This window comes from Phalaenopsis equestris, unplaced genomic scaffold, assembly GCF_001263595.1.
Source record: "Phalaenopsis equestris unplaced genomic scaffold, ASM126359v1 Scaffold000258, whole genome shotgun sequence".
Classification (NCBI taxonomy): Eukaryota; Viridiplantae; Streptophyta; class Magnoliopsida; order Asparagales; family Orchidaceae; genus Phalaenopsis; species Phalaenopsis equestris.
The window spans coordinates 1,247,960-1,269,455 of NW_018164700.1; the positions used below are offsets into that span (position 1 = coordinate 1,247,960).

Genomic DNA, 21,496 nt, shown 5'->3' on the forward strand with positions numbered 1-21,496 from the left:
TTCGACGCATGCCTTATATGAGACAATGAATTTTGATTAATAAATGCTTTGCTATGCTACTTGATTTATCAAAACTATTTGATATAATGCAAGGATTGTTTCCTTCAAATCTCCTCTTTGGTTGAGAGTAGCCACCATGGATGATATCGTTGGATCTATAGTAATATATATCTCTTGATATTTGACAAAAAGTTATAGAAATTAATATCATATATAGTATGAAGTGTGTATTCTGCAATATTATTAATGAAGTGTAAAAAATAAAACATATTAGTCATATAACTATAAAGATATATATCTTGATATTTGACCTAAAATTATACATATTAATGTCATATATAGTATGAAGTGTGTATTCTGCAATATTGTTAATGAAGTTTAAAAAATAAAACATATTAGTCATATAACTATAAAGAAAATTTATTTAGAAGCTACACCAAATCTATATGATTCTATGGAAATCACCTATACATATACTTATGTCATTATATAAATGCATCCTATTTTAAATATTAATATTTTAATTTATTTGTATTCAAATCCACCATGACATAGTTGTTATAATTGCTATCTAATGTGTATGGTTGCTAGATTATCTCTACGTGATATGATTATTGGATTAAATTTTGTGATGGTATAGCTATTACTTTGCACCTAATTCAAATCATATTTGAACTTTATTCAAATCAAGATCAAATTTTGCTGAAACTTTGTGAAGATTCTTACCGATAGTTATAGCCATCAATTACGACTTTCTTAGCCAATTATAGTTTTTTTAGCTCTGTTATGCCTGTTGTAGGCAAACTAATATATAGAACTCTAATTGTCAATTTTTATAATTTCATCTTCTCTGACTCATGAAAAAGTATTATTTGTACTTACAAATTTCTAGTGAATTACTTTAACTTAAGCCAAACACACTGATCTTATCCCTTTCCAAGGTTTTTCAGCATAAAAAGTTTGATTGTCCCCAACACCTCAATCTTTATGTGCGCTAAAAAATTATTACCAATTATGACATCAAATTTCTATAATGTTGAGAATTTTCTAGTAGGCTGAGAAGAAATCTACTCCACCACATAGATTAAAAGATGAAAAACACAGTGAACAAACATGCTTTGCATGTAGAATATCATATAAATAAATTAATTAGCTAAAATATTAAATATGAAATTAATGCTTGGAGTAGATTCCCTTACTTTTTAGGGGATATATGGTAACATACTTTTAATAGAATCAAGCAATGAATTTAATATAAATCCAATCAAATACCAAACAAATGAAATTTAAATCCCTTGCTCCATTAAACATCTTCTTTCGTTACATCTCTTTTTAGATGTAAATCCGAATTTACTAAATCTGATTCATAGGAAGATTTAAATGATTTACTCCATCATGGTCCGCGACAGTCTTATCCGTCAAATATGAATTTAATAAATATAAAATAATCAAATTTACTATATTTTATTTTAACATAAATTCGGGATACAACTAAACACCTCCTTAATATTCTTAAAGACAATTTAGTGGTTCATATTCTCTCTATTTTTTAGATTTACTTGTCGAAAAAATATTCTATCCTAAATCAATCGTTGAGTTGTATGACGATGTGACGTGATGCAGTAATGCGACATAATATTTTGTGGTGCGGGCCACACCGCACTATCATACAGAATATTTTGTGGTGCGGGCCACACCGCACTATCATATTCCGCACGTCTGGGCTTGATTTTTCTCCCGCTAAATCTATTTATATAGATTCGCATTTCTCTTGTGACCATGGGGCAATAGGTTGGACTTCCTACGCCCTCTCAGAGCTCGTTGCTTCCCAGCAACTTATGTAATTGACGTTCCGTGGATGCCATCTCGAATCCTTTCATTAAACTTTTGTGGATCTTCTCTAGTTAAAATTCTTAAATTTAAGACAGCCAAGTTCTCAATTCTCTCCCACCCTATCATCTCCCTCCTAGAAAGATGCCAAACACTTGCTCAACTGAAGCAAATCCAAACCCAGATGGTTCTTTCTGGCTTGATTTCAGATTCTCTTGCTGCCAGCCGACTCGTTGCCTTCTGCACCATCTCCGACTCGGCCGACCTGGATTACGGTAGCTTGCTACTGCTCAATCTCAAGAACCCAAATACCTTCTCATGGAATGTTGCAATTCGTGGCTATTCTGATAGCGCTCGTCCAAAAGAATCGATTTTTTTATACAAAAGGTTACTTCGATCGACTGCTCAGCCGGATTACTTCACGTTTCCTTTTCTGTTCAAGGCATGCAGTAAAATTCCGGACTTTGGAACTGGCATTCTAGTTTTCGGGCACGCTCTGCAGCTGGGGCTGTGTGCGGAGGTGTTTGTGTTCAATTCGTTGATGCGTTTATTTGTAGTTTGTGGTACTTTAGCTGATGCACGCAAGTTGTTCGATGAAAGTTGTGTTAGAGATCTGGTTTCTTGGAACACTTTAATAAATGGCTTTGTTCAAAGAGGGAAACCAAGAGAAGCATTGGATCTGGTTAAAGAAATGGAGGAAGAAGGGATTTTTCCAGATACTGTCACTATGCTTGGGGCAATTTCAAGCTGTGCTCAACTCCAAGCTCTGGAACTGGGAAGCAAATTTCATCATTTTTTGGTTGAGAATGGGTTGGATTTCACCGTGACTTTAAACAATGCTCTCATTGATATGTATATGAAATGTGGGAGTTTAGAGCTAGCACGCACTTTATTTGATGCAATGAAGAGGAAAACCATGGCCTCATGGACCACGATGATCACGGGCTATGCCAAATTTGGTTTTTTAGATGTTTCAAGGAGACTGTTTGATGAAATGCCAGACAAAGACATCATTCCATGGAATGCTTTGCTTGCTGGTTATGTCCAAAGCAGACGTGCTAAAGACGCGGTAGCATTGTTTCATGAGTTGCAAGCTTCAACCATAGAACCTGATGAGATTACCATGGTCAGCCTTCTATCTGCATGTTCTCATCTTGGGGCCTTGGAAATGGGGATTTGGGCTCATCAATACATTCAAAAACGCAAATTTAGCTTAAATGTAGCCTTGGGGACTGCTTTGGTAGATATGTATGCGAAGTGTGGCAACATTGAGAAGTCTTCCTATGTCTTCAGAGAGATGGCTGATAAAAATGCTCTAACTTGGACAGCAATGATCTGTGGCTTGGCAAATCATGGGCATGCCTCAGAAGCCATAAGACATTTCCAAAAAATGATGGAGATTGGACTTCATCCTGATGAGATTACCTTTATAGGAGCTCTCTCTGCCTGCTGCCATGGCGGTTTGCTTCATGAGGGTCGGATGTTCTTTTCTCTCATGACTTCAGTTTATAAGCTGAAACCGACTCTTAAGCACTATTCATGCATGGTGGATCTTTTGGGTAGAGCTGGACTGTTGCATGAAGCAGAAGAAATGGTGAAGAGTATGCCTATTGTAGCTGATGGCTTTGTATGGGGTGCTCTATTCTTTGCATGTAGACTTCATAGGAATGTTGCTATGGGGGTGAGGGCTGCAACAAGATTGCTAGAGCTGGATCCAAGTGATAGTGGCATCTATGTTTCACTTGCAAACTTGTTTGCTCAAGAAAACATGAGGGATGAGGCTGATGAAGTTTGGGCTTTAATGAAGGAGAGGGGTGTGGAGAAGACCCCTGGTTGTAGTTCCATTGAGGTCAATGGGGTTGTTTATGAGTTCATAGTGAGAGACACTTCTCATCCTGCATACGAAGAGATTTATACATGTTTAAAGCTTATCTACGAGCAAATGAAGCACTTTGAAAGTTGTTCTCTGTTCTTTTGATGACACAAGGTGAAAATGTTTGTTTAAATTGAGCTTAATTAGAAAATTCAACGTGCAAAAAGTTGTTTTGTGTAATGGGAACAGGTTTGATGCTTTATGGAAGAACTGGAAGCAAGATGTGAAAGGCTTTGGACCAATGGTGGCTGTTGTGCAAAATTAAATTGCAGAATTGTTCCTTTGTGTAAATTTCATGAAAGCGATTCTATAAAGGTGAGCTGAAAACAAGATATATTGATGCTTTAACTCAATGGTGGCAGATGAAGCACCATGTTATCAGCAGTCTGTGAAGAATGAATTACAAAGGTGAAGAAGGTTTGAATTTCGAATAAGATGTTGTTTTCCATGAGAAAATGACTTGAAATTTCTCTAATCTAATATTGTTTCCATTTGCAGAGTTCTAAATCCAACAGGAAGACTTCTGATTTGATGAGTCATCTTATGGGTTTGATTCATGTTTGCTGAAAGATTGTACTCATTTGGTAAAACCACCTGTTATAATATCTATTTTTTGATCCATGAATTTAGTTTTAGCTTGAACAAATAAGTTATTTTCATTATATTTTCTAATTATTTTCTTGGAGGAATATGATAAACAAATGCTTCCCTTTAAATATCTAATCCAATTGAAATACCACATAATTCTTATGTATTTACATATCTAACACCTAAATTTTCATATTTACATGTATTTACATACATAAGAATTGTGTGGTATGTATTTGAATATCCCTTAAACTATATAAATGGGTGGACCATTCTCATTTCAATAATTAATTAGATATGCAAGGATGTATCAAAGGTCATAGTTTTTAAGATGATGCTTGATGCGGAAAATCGGAAAAATTGATATTAAATTAATAATAATGATGCAATGTAACCCAAACAATAATGTAACTTTAATGAAAATGACTTATCTTTAAAACCTCTTTTAAAGTCCGAATTCCCTTTTACATATAACGTAAGTATACGTATTGTTCAAGTAATACATGACTCTAATGGAGTCCTAGATATCGATCCCACAATGAAGCTGAAAATATATATAAGCTAGCTATATATATTCTATTATAAACTAAAAATAAAAACAAAGTAAAGTACGAAGTTTGAAGTTAAACTACTTAAGTGAAATACTACTAAATATGCAGATGTATGACTATAACAAGTAAATTAAACTAAATGTTAAACTTTCAAAAGCAAATTATTGAAATAAAATAAAGGTTTTTTGTTGACGAAAAGTTCAAGTATGAGAAAACATCAGAAAACATCCTTCCCCTTTACAATGAAATATGTCTTGTGAAGAAATTGAAATCATTTGAAAAATATATGTAAAAACTATTTTGTGTCAAATAGGAGCAATCCTATTCTCTTCCCTCTCTCGAGTGCTATAAAGAACATTGACTAATCCAGAGTTTGATCCCTAATTCTGTGGTTAGGTTGGGAGGATACCGACTGTCACTTCAGAGCTCCCACTTCTCCCTCACCTGATGGCTAACATGCTCGCATTAGTTTCCAATCAACTGAACCAAATTGGGGATTCTAATCTGTCACCTTAAAATCTTCTAATTCTATATCCAACGAAGTATATTTCCCTATTTATTTGCACATAATCCTATGGATGAAATACTCTCCCATAAAATCAAATGTGATTCTCCCTTTATTGTAAAAATCATATCCCATTTTCAGAACATATATTTCTCAACATTTTAACAATTCAATTGCCCACATCGAAAAGTAAATGAAGATCGGAGTTCAAATTATCACAAATTATTGACATTTAAAATCATAAAAAATAAATCAATTCTTCATAAAACCATTTCTTCAAAGTAGGGAGAAGGATAAAGAAGACTACTCAGAATTCATGAGAATGATACGATAAAACACGGATTTCATATATAAAAACATGTTTACAAATAAAAGAAATGAAAAATACAACTTACAATCCTTCCCAAGCAAATTCCTAGAAGTTCTCTCAAAGTATTTCCCTCTTTACAATCACTCTCAATTCTCTCTTAGAAATGTAATGAAGAAGAAATCTCTCTCATTCTCTCTTCTCTTACAAACCTAGAAGAAAATCTCCTCTTCTCTCTCTTTAACTATTGCAAATTCTCTCTCTCTCCCTCTCGTCACACTCTAGAAGTCCCTCTTCCTTTTGGGTTTCTTCTTCTGAACAGAGTTTCAATTTACCTCCAAAATTCAAAAGTCAAAACTTTGAATTTCAAAAGATGTGTCTTCTTGATCCAAGAGTCAAATCCCTTCAAATTGGAACCTTCCATAGTGTCTAAATGCATTGAATCACTCCATGGGGTGTTTAGAACAAGTGATTTGAAAATTCTCGTAAAATTCATCTCGAACGATCTTAATTTGAAAATGTCGCGTCTGGCGCATCATAAACCCCAAAATTGGCTGTTTTGCTGTAAATTTCGTTTCTTTTGTCATTTTTTCTCTAAATGCCTAAAAATGATATGTCTACAATAAAAATAAAAAAAATACATTTCTTTAAAGTGCAATATCACCAAAAATAGACATAAAAAGAGTACTTAAAACAATATATTATTTTTTTGTATCGATGCTCGTTCTGATTGATTGGATCTAACGAGAGATTGATGAAATTGCTTATCGTCAAGAAGTTCATATGGAGACGGAGAAAAGTTGTTTATTGCAAAAATAAAGTTGATTGTTCAATTAGTAAATGTTTTTGGGGCATTTACATACATGCTACCCAATTCCTACGTATTTACTTATCTAACACCTAAACTTTACTTTCTTACATTTATGCCACCCAAATCTATCACATCACATAAAAAAAATAACACCATTTTTTTACTTTTAGAAAGTGAAATAGGCCTTTTCATGCATAGCTAAGGTGGCGTGAGCATAAAAATGAACTTTAGGCCTTAGATATGTAAATACATAGGAATTGACTGTTATGTATGTAAATCTTCCTATTTTATCTTACACACCTTTTTGTTTATTTGTTTGTTATTGAGATTTGGCCAAATATGTAACAATACATATGTTTTTTATTATGCTGCAAAGCTTGATAAATTTTTTGTTAATAATACTTAATTATATGCTTTATTAGTTTTATAATCACCGTCATTAGACCGTACTGTAATTTAGTTTCTTAATGCATTCTCTGCAAGTTATTCTTACATGTGGAAGCTTCTCATGCGCAAAGCAACAAAAAAGATAATTTTTACTAAACTTTGAATGTTTTCAACCAATTTTTATTTTATACCCCTTTTTGCTATCAGAAGTAAACATTCGCATCAAATCCTCATAATTAACTTTGTACCGACATCTCAACGCTAAAATGAAATATTTTCGCTCAGTTTTAATTAAATCTTCATTTATTCGACTAATCGTCTTCTTCTTTTCCTCAGTTTACTTTTGTTTTTCTTATTGCATTTAAATGTCTCTGTTTATATCCTCTGCAATTTCCTCATTTGCTGAAATGAAAATTAGCTAATTATTATCTGTCAATAGCTATCATTGATATTATTTTCCTGTTTTTTTGAAAAATTTCTTTAATTTTATTAGATGACATCAAACAAAATAACATTAATCTTAGAATGCATTATGTTGCATATAAAAATATTTAGAACAAAGTGCATATTTAGGAATGAAATTTTAGTGAATATTTAAATAAATGTTTAGAACATGGCCATGGTATTTATAATGCTATTCCAATTAAAATTAAATCAAGCAAATTTTAATGGTTGTGTTTGGTTTGAGCGAAATGAGGGAAGAAAATGACAATACAGTGACAAAATGAAAATTTCTGCATTTTCACAGCTGTTTGATTGAGAGAAATATTATTATATATATATATTTTTTGGCATTTAGTTTAGGACCCACGTAGCTGTTTAAGATAAGATAAGGAAATAAAAAGCTAAGCTTTGTAGATTCTATTATTTGCTTATATGTAGTTAGAAGAGCATTAGTTTTACAGTTCTCAGACCATTTCAAAACTCTTCAAATATTTTAATTTTGAGAGCTCTTAATTTGAAATAAATGAAAATATATTCATCTCTGAACTAAATTCATGACAAGATTTTCTCATAACAGAGTCGACTATAGTGTGATATGGCTCGAGAAGCACCGAAATATAATAGCAAAAGAGCTAGAGATGCTCTCATGGAAGAACCAGCCGAAAAGCCGTCTGGTTCGAGAGACTTCAAAGTCAAATGACTATAGAAACCCGACGTGCCTCAAAACTAGGTCTTATCATCAAGGGTCGGCCAAGTGAAGACGGTAGTTCCATTGATGGAAAAATACATTTTGTACATGCGCACGCATACACACACACTTTTATATACATATATAGGAGAGAGAGAGAGAGAGAGAGAGAGAGAGAGAGAGAGGGCCAAACTAATTACATTTGCCACCCTAAAAAATTTCAGGGAGTAGAAGACTTAAAAAAGTGAAATAAATAAATATGTAAGCATGAGTTTAGTTTAATTATTTAACTAATTAATCACATAACTAACATTGGTTTGCAAATCACACGTCACCATAGAAGCTGTAAACGTGTTGCCAGATTTTAACATCTTAACCTAAAATATTCTATTCAAATATTGATGCGACAAATCTCAACTTGAACCAAAGGTTTATCTCAATGACAGCATTTGATTGCTTTATGATGAACATATGTTTTAAAAATAGTTTTTTTTATCATTTTCTTGGATGTAAGGGCGCATTCGGTTGCACATTTTATATGAAAATAAAATCATCTAAGTTGAGGACTTTGTGCTGTTTAAAACTTATTGGATTTCTAATTCAATATAAATTACCGTGCAATGATGAATTATTGCCATCTTGATTTTCAATATTAATTCTATATGACTAATGTTTTTATTAATTTTTGTATTATGATGGTTAAAAGGTTATTAATCTTGGTTGCTCCACTTTGAAATCAGAACCATGATTTTTAATACATTCGTTAGTGTGTTCTTAGATTATAGTTTAAAACTAAGTTTTTGAGAGCTTATCCTACTATATGTTTTTTGTAAATTCATCCTCATTGTCATTTCAATTATTATTTGTTTTATTTGATTTGATTTCATGGTCAAGGCTATGAAATTAACTCGAAGATTAAACATTGGTCATATTTTGAATCATGTTTTGAATTAGATTAAGATAGTATTGAAATCAATGAGTTAACTATCTAGTTAAGTTTCGCTTGGATCACATTTGGATTGAGTTAAGCCTGCATTAGTCAAGTTTACGCTTGGATCAAACTAACGAACCATGATTGGTATGAATTGAATAAGCCTACTTATAACTAGATTTAACTCGACTATAGATTCGTTCCAATGTATCTAATCCTATCTTGAGCTAGGGTTAAATTAGCTCAATATCATGTCACAATAATTAAAAATACTTACCGCTTATGGTTATTTCTAGGCTATTTGGTCAAGTGTGCTTTGGTGCCCAAATGCTTCAGGGGGAGAGAGAAATTACATGTTTGTTGTGCGTATTGACCAACATTCCATCTAATCAAGCTCATTTGATTTTTTGATTTACCCAAGGCTTGAGTGATGAGCGGATCACCATAATGGTCTATAGTGGATTGAAATGAGCCATATGGTGACTTGAAATTTAGCTCGATGCTTGGTTAACTATGTTTTACAATATTTAGTATATGTATATATATATATACATACATACATACATACATACATATACATTCTATTTATTTTATAATCTGCAGAAATGGCCTCAAGTTTGATCTTAGGAGTGGTATTAATTTTTGTTTTAGTTTTTTCACGTCTCATGACATTACCTTTGTTGTTAAAATTTCAAAAAATTGGGATCAGCTTAGTGTCAAACTGGAAGAACTCAATTCGTTCAATAAAACATTATTGTGCTTCAAACATAGTATGCAATGCATTAAATTGACACAAAACACAAATTCAGGAAAATACATTGAAGCGCATACTTAAAAGAAAGATAACTACATGAGTAACGCATTGCTTTTGTTCCCTCATCTACACTTTATTTTTGTTGATGCAGAGACACAATCAATCTCATAAAACATTTGATTGACTCAACCATGAGATGGATTTTATTGCTGTGAAGAAGTAAACTCATAAATGAAGAGAGATGGTGGATATGATTAGTGATATGGTGGAGGAGGAGACTTGTAGAAGTATGGTGGAGGAGAAGAAGTTGGTGGAGGAGGTGATTTATAATGATAGGGAGGGGGTGGTGAGGGAGATGGTGGAGGCGGGGATTTGTAATGGTATGGTGGAGGTGGTGTTGGGGATGGTGGAGGTGGTGATTTATAGTGGTATGGTGGAGGCGGAGAGGGAGATGGTGGAGGGGGAGACTTGTAGTGATAAGGAGGTGGAGGGGAGGGAGATGGTGGCGGTGGGGATTTGTAATGATATGGCGGGGGAGGTGAAGGTGATGGTGGAGGCGGTGATTTGTAGTGGTATGGGGGTGGAGGAGAGGGAGATGGTGGAGGGGGAGATTTATAGTGATTTGGTGGAGGAGGGGAGGGAGATGGTGGCGGTGGGGGTTTGTAATGATATGGCGGGGGGTGTGATGGTGGAGGAGGAGATTTATAATGATATGGCGGAGGTGGGGAGGGTGATGGTGGAGGTGGTGATTGGTAGTGATATGGTGGAGGAGGTGACGGTGATGGTGGTGGTGGCGATTTATAGTGATATGGTGGAGGTGGAGACGGTGATGGAGGAGGTGGTGATTTATAATGATATGGAGGAGGTGGCGAGGGCGATGGAGGGGGAGGAGACTTATAGTGATATGGAGGCGGAGGAGAGGGTGATGGTGGTGGTGGGGATTTGTAGTGGTATGGTGGAGGAGGAGATGGCGATGGCGGGGGTGGTGATTTATAATGGTATGGAGGAGGTGGAGAAGGAGATGGTGGAGGAGGAGATTTGTAGTGATAAGGAGGTGGAGGTGACGGAGATGGGGGTGGTGGAGATTGGTAATGGTACGGTGGTGGAGGCGAGGGTGGAGGTGAGGGAGATGGTGGGGGCGGTGATTTGTAGTGATATGGAGGCGGTGGAGAGGGAGATGGTGGTGGTGGTGATTTGTAGTGATATGGAGGCGGTGGAGATGAGTAGATATACTTCTCAGAGCCAGCCTCTACTGTTATGCCGGTCAAGCAAACCACCAGTGCTAGTAGTAGGTGTGGCAACAGCCTCACCTTCCGCTGATCAGCCACCGCTGATCAGCCATTGTTGGCTTGCTTAGCTTGATGCTTAGCTTGATGCTTTGCAAGGCTCCCAGCTTTCACTTTATATAGCCTTCTTACCCGTGGATTACCCATATTCTTTATTATTCAAGTAGAACCTCCAATAACTATCTTATTATTCCTTTTTCTTTTTTTCTCCAAGTCCTGTAATTGGTTCCCATTAACCCTCTGATTCCCCACGTTTTGATGTGGAATAAGCCAAAGTATGAACAATGACTTGCAAGGTTTGAATTGTCAAAAAAAAAAAAAAAAGGATTCTGACAGAAATAAATAAAAATTTTTATCCAATTATCCAAACAGGGCACAGGGTGAGTAGGTTGTATTTATTTGTGAGTTGATGAACATTTTTGGCCTTATATAATTAAGAATAGCATTGTTTATTTATTGCAAACTTAGGTAAATTGTTTATGAATTGTTTGGTAGTATAATGTATATATTTTTTTTCTTTTTTTAATAAATCAACTATGAAATCATGCTTATTTATTCGTAATTTATTATTTACAGCTGCCTTACACAAGGCACAAAGAAGTAAATTTACATGATAGCTCCATTTAACATTGATTTTCCAATACTTTACAGACCTGCTCCTCATTGAATTGTATCTCGCTTCTAAACAATTGCCATGACTTATTGCTGCTTTCATTTTTGCACATTTTAATTATTGTTTAATCATTTTAATATAGGATAGCTCAATTTATGTAATGTGTTTGAATTTACATTTTGGGCTTTGGGCTGTCTTTTTTTTATTTTTTAATTTTAGATCCTTTTCACATCAAATTTAATTAATCTTTTTTTTAGTTAATGCATCATCTAATTAGTGTTTTAATCTGTTTAAACAATAATTAATTTTATTGTTAATTATTTGCTATATGTATTATTTTTAGGGGCATTTATGTACAAACTACCCAATAAACTTTACTTTTTTACATTTATACAACCCAAATATTTCTTATCACATAAAAACATATTACTATTTTTCCTTCTCGAAAGTAAAATGCATCTTTTCATGCATAGATAAGAAGACATATTTGTAGAAATTGAAATTTAGGTGTTATATATGTAAATAATCATGAATTTAGTGGTTTGTATGTAAATCTTCTTTTTTATAGGGCCATTTGCATGCATACCACCCCATTCCTATGTATTTACCTATCTAACATCTAAACGTTGCTTTTACATCATACCACCCAAATTTTTATGTAAATACATAAGAATTGTGTGGTATGTATGTAAATCTACATTATTTTTATTGTTATGTTTATATTATCATTTTTCTAGCTATATTTCTCTCTTTTTTTTAAGTCCTTAGTATTTTGGGTTATTGATGATTCTCCTATCTTCTAATACTCCATTCACTATAACATAGTTGCTCTCATCACATTTTTGCATTCAACTTTTGAGTTACATTGAAGCTATTTGACAAGGGGACAATTATAATAAAATTATGTTGTTATATTGGTACAAATCAAAATTTAAATTTGCACAAACAAATTCTTCAAAATTATTTTTTTGATGTTACATTTTTGATCTCTAAGCTTAAAAAAAATATCAACTTCGCATATTTTTATTTCAATTTTTTGCGAAAAAATATTTTCTTCGTACCTTCGTTAAGGATGTTAAGAATAACCAGAACCATGATTTTTAATAGTTTCATTAGTATGTTCTCACATTATAGCTTAAAACCAAGTATTAAGAGCTTATCCTATTTAGTTTTTTTGTAAATGCATCCTCATTGACGTCCCGATTATTATTTGTTTTATTTGATTTGATGTCATGATCAAGGCTATGAAATTAACTCGAAGATTAAATGTTGCTCATATTTTGAATCAAGTTTTGAATTAGATTCAGTATTGAAATCAATGGGTCAACTATCAAGTTAAGTTTGGCTTGGATCACATTTGGATTGAGGTAAGCCTGTGTTAGTCAAGTTTGTGCTTGGATCAGATTAAAGAACCATGAATGGTATGAATTGAGTAAGCCAACTTATATCTAGATTTAGCTCGACTTTAGATTCGTTCCAATGTGTGTATCTTGAGCTAGGGTCAAATTAGCTCAATATCATGTCACTACAATTAAAAATACTTACCCCTTGTGGTTATTTCTAAGCTCTTTGATCAAGTGTGCTTTGGTGCTTAAATGCGAAAGGGGGAGAGAGAAATTAAATGTTTGTTGTGCGTGTTGACCAACATTTCGTCTAATCAAGCTCATTTGATCTTTTGATTTGCCAAATGCTTGAGTGATGAGCGAATCACCATCGTGTTCTATAGTGGATTAAAATGGGCCCTATGCTCGGGCCTCCCATGACTTAAACTTTAGCTTGATGCTTGATTAACTACGCTTTGCAATATTCAGTAATCATATATATATATATATATAATATTTTTTTATTTTTTTATTTTTTTTATTGCGCAATTAGTGGTTTGTTGGATGACAGTTTCGGTGTAAGTCCTCTCCCGGGTTTGAATCCACTTGGGTCAAATTAGTACATATGGGGTGGACAAATACATGTTGTTATCTATCTTTAGAAAAAAAAAAGTATATATATATGTGTGTGTGTGTGTGTGTGTTGCGTTCGCAGATCAATTGGTAGAGCATCGACTTTGTTCGTTATAAGTCCCTCTAGTCTAGGGTTCGAATCCACCCTTGTCTATGGGGTTGGTACTCGAGTGGTTAGGCGCATTAGAGGTAGCTGGGGCTCGTCTAATAAACTCTGACAATTTCTTTTATATATATATATAATCTATTTATTTTCTACTGTGTAGAAATAGCCTCAAGTTTTGATATGCCACCAACAAATTTTCATCATCCGATACGAATTTCGAGACATGACACAAATCCTGAGACGATATTTTGAACAAGAAACATTCAAATCTTTATAAAAATTCATCCAGAGCTCTTATTTCAGCAAACTTATAGTCAAACTGACCGGCTAAATGAGACAGACCTAATGATATAAAAACTAGTCCAATCCGAGTTAAATCAAGCTCAGATCAAGTCATTAAATCATCCTTGGAAGATTTTCAAACACATTTGGAAGGTCAAACAAATGTCGACAATAACAAGCCTATACTCGAATTGAGCGTCTCGACAAGATAAATCCAACGAGTCCCAGATCATTCAATTCCGACATCGTTAAAACTCTCAAATGTTCATTAAACGCAGCATGTTTGAACGAAATTCTCTGGACCGTCCGATCAAAATGATTGATATTTCTGCATTAATTGTATCAAGAACCACTATAAATAGAGCATCACCCCTCACGTGAGTGAGGAAGCTTGAGAGAGAACTTGAAACTTTGAGAAGGAGTTCAAGTCCAACATCATATCTGCCATCGTTGATCGCCGTCGACCACCAGCGACCGTCAACAACCACTGCCGGCCTCCGTTGACCACGATCGTTGTCGTCAACCACCGCCGATCACCATGGACCTCTGTCGACCACCGCCGAGCATCATTGCCAGTAACTAGACGCCGTCAGTCGACGTTGTAATCTGAAAAATATTGTTATCATTTCCCGTCTGTGGGACAAGAGTTTTTTGTAATCATCAATCAATAGTGGATTTCCGCAACTGGGCCAGACCCCGTGGTTTTTCCCTTACATGTTTTCCACGTAAAAAGTTATAGAGTCATCACTGTTTGTTTCTCTTTCATCTATGAGTATGCTGAACTTTCGTACAACGCTAAGACGATAATCCATTATTCTACCGTCACGAATTTTCTAGCACGCTTCAAGTTTGATCGTAGGAGTGGTATTAATTGTTGTTTTACTTTTTCACATCTCATAACTTTACCTTTGTTATTAAAATTTTAAAAATTTCAAACTGAAAGAACTCAATTCATTCAAGAAAACATTATTGTGCTTCAAACATACTATGCAATGCATTAAATTGATACAACATACAGATTCAGGGAAATACATTGAAACGCATACTTAAAGAAAGATAACTACATGAGTAAAGCATAGCATTTGTTCCTTCTATTTGCACAAGTCTCCACTTTATTTTTGTTGATGCAGAGATGCAATCAATCTCATAAAACATTTGATTGCTTAACCATGAGATGGATTTTATTGCCGTGACGGAATAAGCTCATAAAGGAAGAGAGGAGGAGGATATGATTAGTGATATGGTGGAGGAGGAGATTTGTATAAGTATGGTGGAGGAGAGGAAGATGGTGGAGGAGGAGATTTATAATGATAGGGAGGGGGTGGTGAGGGAGATGGTGGAGGCGGGGATTTGTAATGGTATGGTGGAGGGGGTGATGGGGATGGTGGAGGTGGTGATTTATAGTGGTATGGAGGAGGCGGAGAGGGAGATGGTGGAGGGGGAGACTTGTAGTGATAAGGAGGTGGAGGGGAGGGAGATGGTGGCGGTGGGGATTTGTAATGATATGGCGGGGGAGGTGAAGGTGATGGTGGAGGCGGTGATTTGTAGTGGTATGGGGGTGGAGGAGAGGGAGATGGTGGAGGGGGAGATTTATAGTGATTTGGTGGAGGAGGGGAGGGAGATGGTGGCGGTGGGGGTTTGTAATGATATGGCGGGGGGGGGGGGGGGGGGGGGGGGTGGTGATTGGTAGTGATATGGCGGAGGAGGAGACGGTGATGGTGGAGGTGGCGATTTGTAGTGATATGGTGGAGGTGGAGACGGTGATGGAGGAGGTGGTGATTTATAATGATATGGAGGAGGTGGAGAGGGAGATGGAGGGGGAGGAGACTTATAGTGATACGGAGGTGGAGGTGAGGGTGATGGTGGTGGTGGGGATTTATAGTGGTATGGTGGAGGAGGAGATGGCGATGGCGGGGGTGGTGATTTATAATGGTATGGAGGAGGTGGAGAAGGAGATGGTGGAGGAGGAGATTTGTAGTGATAAGGAGGTGGAGGTGACGGAGATGGGGGTGGTGGAGATTGGTAATGGTACGGTGGTGGAGGCGAGGGAGATGGTGGGGGTGGTGATTTATAGTGATATGGTGGCGGTGGAGATGAGTAGATATATTTCTCAGAGCCCGCTTCTACTGTTAAGCAGGTCGAGCAAACCACCAGTGCTAGTAGTAGGTGTGGCAACAGCCTCACCTTGCGCTGTTCAGCCATGGTTGGCTTGCTTAGCTTGTGCTTTGCAAGGCTCCCAGCCTTCACTTTATATAGCCTTCTTACCTAGTGGATTACCCATATTCTTTATTATACCTTCAATAACTATCTTATTATTCCTTTTTCTTTTTTTCTCCAAGTCCTGTAATTGGTTCCCATTAAGCCTCTGATTCCCCACGTTTTGATGTGGAATGAGCCAAAGTATGAACAAAGACTTGCAAGGTTTGAATTGTTAAGAAAAAAAAAAAGATTCTGACAGTAATAAATAAAAATTATTATCCAAACATGGTGAGTAGGTTGTATTTATTTGTGTGAGCTGATGAACATTTTTGGCCTTATATAATTAAGAATAGCATTGTTTATTTCTTGCAAACTTAGGTAACTTGTTTATGAATTGTTTGGTCGTATAATATATATATTTTTCTTTTTTTAATAAATCAACCATGAAATCATGCTTATTTATTCGTAATTTATTATTTACAGCTGCCTTACGCATGGCACAAAGAAGGAAATTTGCATAATAACTCCATTTAACATTGGTTTTCCAATACTTTACCAACCTACTCCAATGAATTGTAACTTGCTTCTAAGCAATTGCTATTGACTTGGGCCCCATTTGGGGCAGTATTTGGTACGGTGCATCTTGTTCAAAAAATTGTGTTTTCAATTCGTTGAAATCAACATTTTCACACTGTTCCTAGCTAGGTGTAGTGACAGCTTTCTAGCTGAGATTTGACCTTTCAAAAAAAAAAAAATTGTAATTGCCACCGTAGCTTTTTGAACAGCTGATTATTTTTCAACAACTTATCAGTAGCTTATTAATAAGTTGTAATTGCCCGAACGGATCATCGTGCTTTCATTTTTGCATATTTTAATGTATTATTTAATCATTTTAAGTATGATAGCTCAATTAATGTAATGTGTTTGAATTTACATAAATTTTATATTTTTGGGGTTTTAGTTGTCTTTTTTTTTAGTTCCTTTTCACATTAATTTTAATTCATCTTTTTTATTAATGCATCGTCTAATTAATGTTTTAATATGTTTAAACTATATTAAATTTTATTGTTAATTATTTGCATTATGTATTACCACCCAAATATTTCACATCACAAAAAATACCACTATTTTAACTTTTAAAAAGAAAACTAAAACTGCAAGCATAGATAAAATGGTATATTTGTAAAAAAATGATGTTTATGTGTTAGATATGTAAATACATAAGAATATTGTGGTATGTATGTAAATTTATACTATCATTTCTCTAATTATATTTCTCTCATTTCTCTCTTATCACCTAATACTCCATTCACTATAACATAGTTGCTCTTATTACATTTTTGCAAACTTCAACTTTTGAGTCATATTGAAGATATTTAACAAGGGCCAATTTTAATAAAATTATGGTGTTATATTGTTACAAATCAAAATTTTAATTTGCACGAACAAATACTTCAAAATTATTTTTTTGATGTTACATTTATGATCTTTTGCTGCCTTCATTAAGAATGACTAGTCCTAACAGCTAGATCTGAGTTTGACTCGAAAAATTTTGAATTTGAGTCGACTCAATTAACCATCGAATTGTTTGTAAGTTAGGTTTGATTTGAAAAGATGAACTTATTTCAAATATAATATGAAAATGGACGCAAAATATAGACTTGTTTCAAGAACATGACTTTAACCCCGATTGTTCGAGTTGAGTTTGGGATAGGTTTTCGATTCATTCATTAAATGAGTCTAGTACGTGTCATGCAGCTTTAGGTCGAATTCGAATTAAATTTGACTAATCATCAAATTCAATCGATTAACTCAATTGATGATTAAGAATATAGTTATGGATTAATTAATTATATCATAAAGTTATATATTAACTAGATGACAAACCTTCATTTTATATGGCGGTTTGAGGGCCCACACGGTTTGAATTTTGACTTTTGGGGTGGGTAGAGTGGGTCCCCCTCAACTGCCATTTTATCCTTAAGAAAAAAACCATTAAAAATTAATTTGATTTTAGCATTGTTTAGGCCTTTTTTTTTTCCTTGTTTTTTTTTTCAATGATTGGATTTTGCCAGCTAAATTTAGGGTTATGATATGAAGTCAATTGAATAAGATTTACATACATACCCACAATTCTTTCGTATTTACAAATATAAAGCTAAATTTTATTTTCTTACAACTATATCACCAAATTTTTTATATCAAGAAAAATAATTTTTTTTAACTTTTAAGAAGTGAAATACAAATTTGTATGCATAGAAAAAATAATATATATAGATAGATAGATATATAATGTATGTGTGTGTGTGAAAATTGTTCGATATATAGAGACATAAAAATTGGCTGGTTTGTACTCAAATATTAGTGATACACATTCAACAAAATTTCATCATTCGACAAGAATCTCAATACATGACTCAAATCTCGAGTCAATTTTTTTAGTATGAAATATTCAAAACTCAATAAAAAGTCATTCAGAACTCCGATTTCAACAAATTTACCGAGTCTACAAGAAGAACTCGATGTTACAAAAATTGATCCAATCTGAACCAATTCAAACCTAGATCAAACCATTAAATTGCTTTTGGAGGTTTTTTGGACATATTTAGAAAGTCAAATAAATGTCCATTTTAATGAGTCTATAGTTAAATCGAGTATCTTGACAAGACAAATCCAAGGAGGGCAAGATCACTCAATTCCGACATTATTAAGTCACCCAAATGTTCATCAAATATCATTCAATCGAGGGAAGTCTTCTGAGAGGTCCGATCTAAGTGATTCATATTACAACATTACTTATACTAAAAACTCTATAAATAAAGTCCCACCCCTCTCGTGATGTGGGGTGGGGGGAGTGGGGGAGAAGCTTGAGGCTGAGAAAAAACTTGAAGCTTTGAGAAGAAACTTAAGCCCGACACCATTCCTGTTGTCGTCGACCATCACTAACATCGCCGAGCACTCTTAACATTGTTGACCACAGACGACTGCCGTCAACCACAACCGACCGCCGACGAACACCACAGACTGTCGCCTCGACCACAACCGACCGCCGTCGATCACCAACAATCTCTGTCAACCACCACCGATCGTCATCACATCAACCACCGTTGACCACCACCGACCCGATGTCGCTAATCGTTATCAATCACCATCAATTGACGTCGTAACTTAAGAAACCTAGTAATTCTTTCCCACGTGTGGAAAGTGACTGCAACTATAATCATTATTTTATAGTGAAACTTTTTAACTGAGTCAGACCCCGTGGTTTTTTCTTTTACAGGTTTTCACGTAAAAACTTCTGGTGTTATTATTAGATGTTTTCTTTTTTTTTAGTGTGTGTTGAATCTCTGTATCACGCTAAGACGATAATCTGCTACTCTAGTGTCGCAAATTTTTTAGCAGACATCAATTAGATTTAGTTTGGGTCCAAGAGGCTATTCAATGCCATGAATATTTTTTGAAATTAATATCATAATGCTTTTTCTAAGAGGTTAATGTCATGTATAACTTAAGATTATAATAAATTTTTAATATGTAAATATAAAAGTGTTGATTTGTAAATCATACAAAATTTGTCTTTTTGTATATTATTTTTTTATTATCTTTTTCCTTAATTTTCTGCCCTAACAAGATATACATTAATATAGAAAAAATATAAATTTCTTAGAGAAAAGAAAAGGAAGGTACATTGCGACTTCTCACCGATTATTTTAGGTCTTAAAAATATCAAATTTCTCAAGCTAATAAGGAACGATCGCGTTATAATTTATAATAATGTAAATTTTACAGGAGTTTTTTGTTAAAATAAAAAGAGGCCTCTTTTTTTATATCTTTATTATTTTTATTTTCTTCAGTTTTTTAATAAAATAAAGCACTTGATAGCTTAAAAAAATAGAGGATAAAGTGAGGCATTAATCCCTAGAAAATTAATTCAAACTTTAGCTCAGAAAATAAATGAGTTTTTTCGAGTCGATTTCAAGTAATAAACCAATTGGCTGAAAGTGGCTTGGGTTCGACTCAAAGTTACATATATAATGCTAAGATAAAATCAAATATAATAAGTTATAAGTCGATTTCGGGTTGAAACTGAACCAAATAACTCATTTTGTACTAACCTGTTTCGATTTCGAGTTGGATCGATCTCGACTCAATTTTGAGTTGACATGGCTTGAAATCGAATATAAAAACCCATGAGCTGGTTTTGAGCCGCACTCAATCCTTTCAAGCAGATCCCAACTCGGCTCGAAATCAGATCCTTAACAGCCCTAAGAGCACAAACGCATAAATCAAAGGATAGATTATTGCTCAAAGCACCATTCACACAAATATAACAAGCTAAGGATCTGTTGGATTTTATTTTGAGAATATTAAAAGTGAATATAGATTTTAGTTGTAATTGAATTTTAAAAATTATGTCAGGATATAAATTAAATAAATGCATTTGCCAAGACACCTTGATACAAATTCTATTACAATTAACTTAAGAAATATTTTGATAATTAAATAAATAATAACAATGATTATTAAGTTCTTGTCTTGTACATAAAAAGTAGATTTTCCAATCAATCAAAAAAGCTCAAACATTAGACTATTGGAGTGAGCCCAATTATCATGCACTCAAGGCCTGGTTGCAAGTAGATTGTGCTTGCCAACCATTTCCCTGGAAGTGTGGTTATAACTCTTGTATCCCTGAAGGGATTGGTGAGTTCCCCTACTTCGCTCGTCGGCATTCTTACAAGATCACAACCGAGCTCGCTAGTATTCATACTAGCTCTCCTGTTGAGCTCTTTTGTGTTTATTGAGCCACGTCGACAAGTTCATTGAATAATGTTTCAAGGTTGTATGCACGATATGGGGAAGCAAACTCCAACTCATTACTGTCCATGCCCATTTATGGAGAAATTATTGCATCGGGACACCTTATGCAAATTGGCAGCAGGTGCCCAATAACAGGGAGCCACGTGACAATTTGGGCCCACGGCAGCAGATGCCCAATAACAGGGAGCCACGTAACAATTTGGGCCCACTGACATACACGATTCGGGCCGGGTTGCCACGTGACACTCTGTCATTGGACACCTCATGCAAATTTATGAGTCTCCTAACACGTGGCGATCTCTTATCAACGACAAATTTGAACAAACCTAATATCGTTCAACCTACAATTAATCACTTTCTAAACTCTTCTCTTTTTGTATATTTCTACAGGAGCAATGATGCTGGAGTGATATAAAGAAGAGGGAGGAAAGAAAAGGGCATCATTTAAGAAAAAAAGTGACATGCATAACCTAAATCCTCCATTCCTTCACCACCTTCACTAGTCTTCTAAAGTTTGTCCCATATTATTTGGATTCACGAGCAATATAGGATCATGCGTCCTAAAAGT

The 21,496-nt window shown here is 34.7% G+C and overlaps 3 protein-coding genes across 5 annotated transcripts; 1 reads left to right on the forward strand and 2 right to left on the reverse strand.

The window, feature by feature from the left end:
* Window positions 1-1,769: 1,769 nt before the first annotated feature.
* On the forward strand, window positions 1,770-16,609 carry LOC110024512 (pentatricopeptide repeat-containing protein At2g22410, mitochondrial). Of its 3 annotated transcripts, XM_020724528.1 has the most exons (4): window positions 1,770-3,817; window positions 3,893-4,111; window positions 4,202-4,287; window positions 16,594-16,609. In XM_020724528.1, the coding sequence occupies exon 1, from the start codon at window positions 1,859-1,861 to the stop codon at window positions 3,806-3,808; it is 1,950 nt and encodes a 649-aa protein (XP_020580187.1). In that variant the 5' UTR covers window positions 1,770-1,858; the 3' UTR covers window positions 3,809-3,817; window positions 3,893-4,111; window positions 4,202-4,287; window positions 16,594-16,609. The 3 variants fall into 3 exon arrangements, with proteins under 3 accessions (XP_020580187.1, XP_020580188.1, XP_020580186.1); XM_020724529.1 differs by lacking the exon at window positions 16,594-16,609 and having other exon boundaries at window positions 3,893-4,120; window positions 4,202-4,320; XM_020724527.1 differs by lacking the exon at window positions 16,594-16,609 and having other exon boundaries at window positions 4,202-4,320.
* On the reverse strand, window positions 9,806-11,102 carry LOC110024578 (extensin-2-like). The gene is made up of 2 exons (XM_020724624.1): window positions 11,099-11,102; window positions 9,806-10,999 (listed from the first exon to the last, which is right to left on the reverse strand). Exons 1-2 carry the CDS (start codon window positions 11,100-11,102, stop codon window positions 9,924-9,926), a joined length of 1,080 nt encoding a protein of 359 aa, XP_020580283.1. The 3' UTR covers window positions 9,806-9,923.
* Window positions 14,866-16,146, reverse strand: LOC110024513 (extensin-2-like). Its single transcript, XM_020724530.1, has 2 exons — window positions 15,589-16,146; window positions 14,866-15,494 (listed from the first exon to the last, which is right to left on the reverse strand). Exons 1-2 carry the CDS (start codon window positions 16,111-16,113, stop codon window positions 15,144-15,146), a joined length of 876 nt encoding a protein of 291 aa, XP_020580189.1. The 5' UTR covers window positions 16,114-16,146; the 3' UTR covers window positions 14,866-15,143.
* Window positions 16,610-21,496: the final 4,887 nt, after the last annotated feature.

What these genes read in the sequence shown, in the direction of transcription:
- LOC110024512 (XM_020724528.1), top strand. Translation starts at nt 1,859, where the DNA reads ATGCCATCTCGAATCCTTTCATTAAACTTTTGTGGATCTTCTCTAGTT.
- LOC110024513 (XM_020724530.1), bottom strand. Translation starts at nt 16,113, where the DNA reads ATGGCTGAACAGCGCAAGGTGAGGCTGTTGCCACACCTACTACTAGCA. An exon ending in CATATCACTACCAATCACCA is followed by an intron (nt 15,495 to 15,588) that starts CCCCCCCCCCCC and finishes TATAAATCTCCC; the next exon opens with CCTCCACCATCTCCCTCTCC.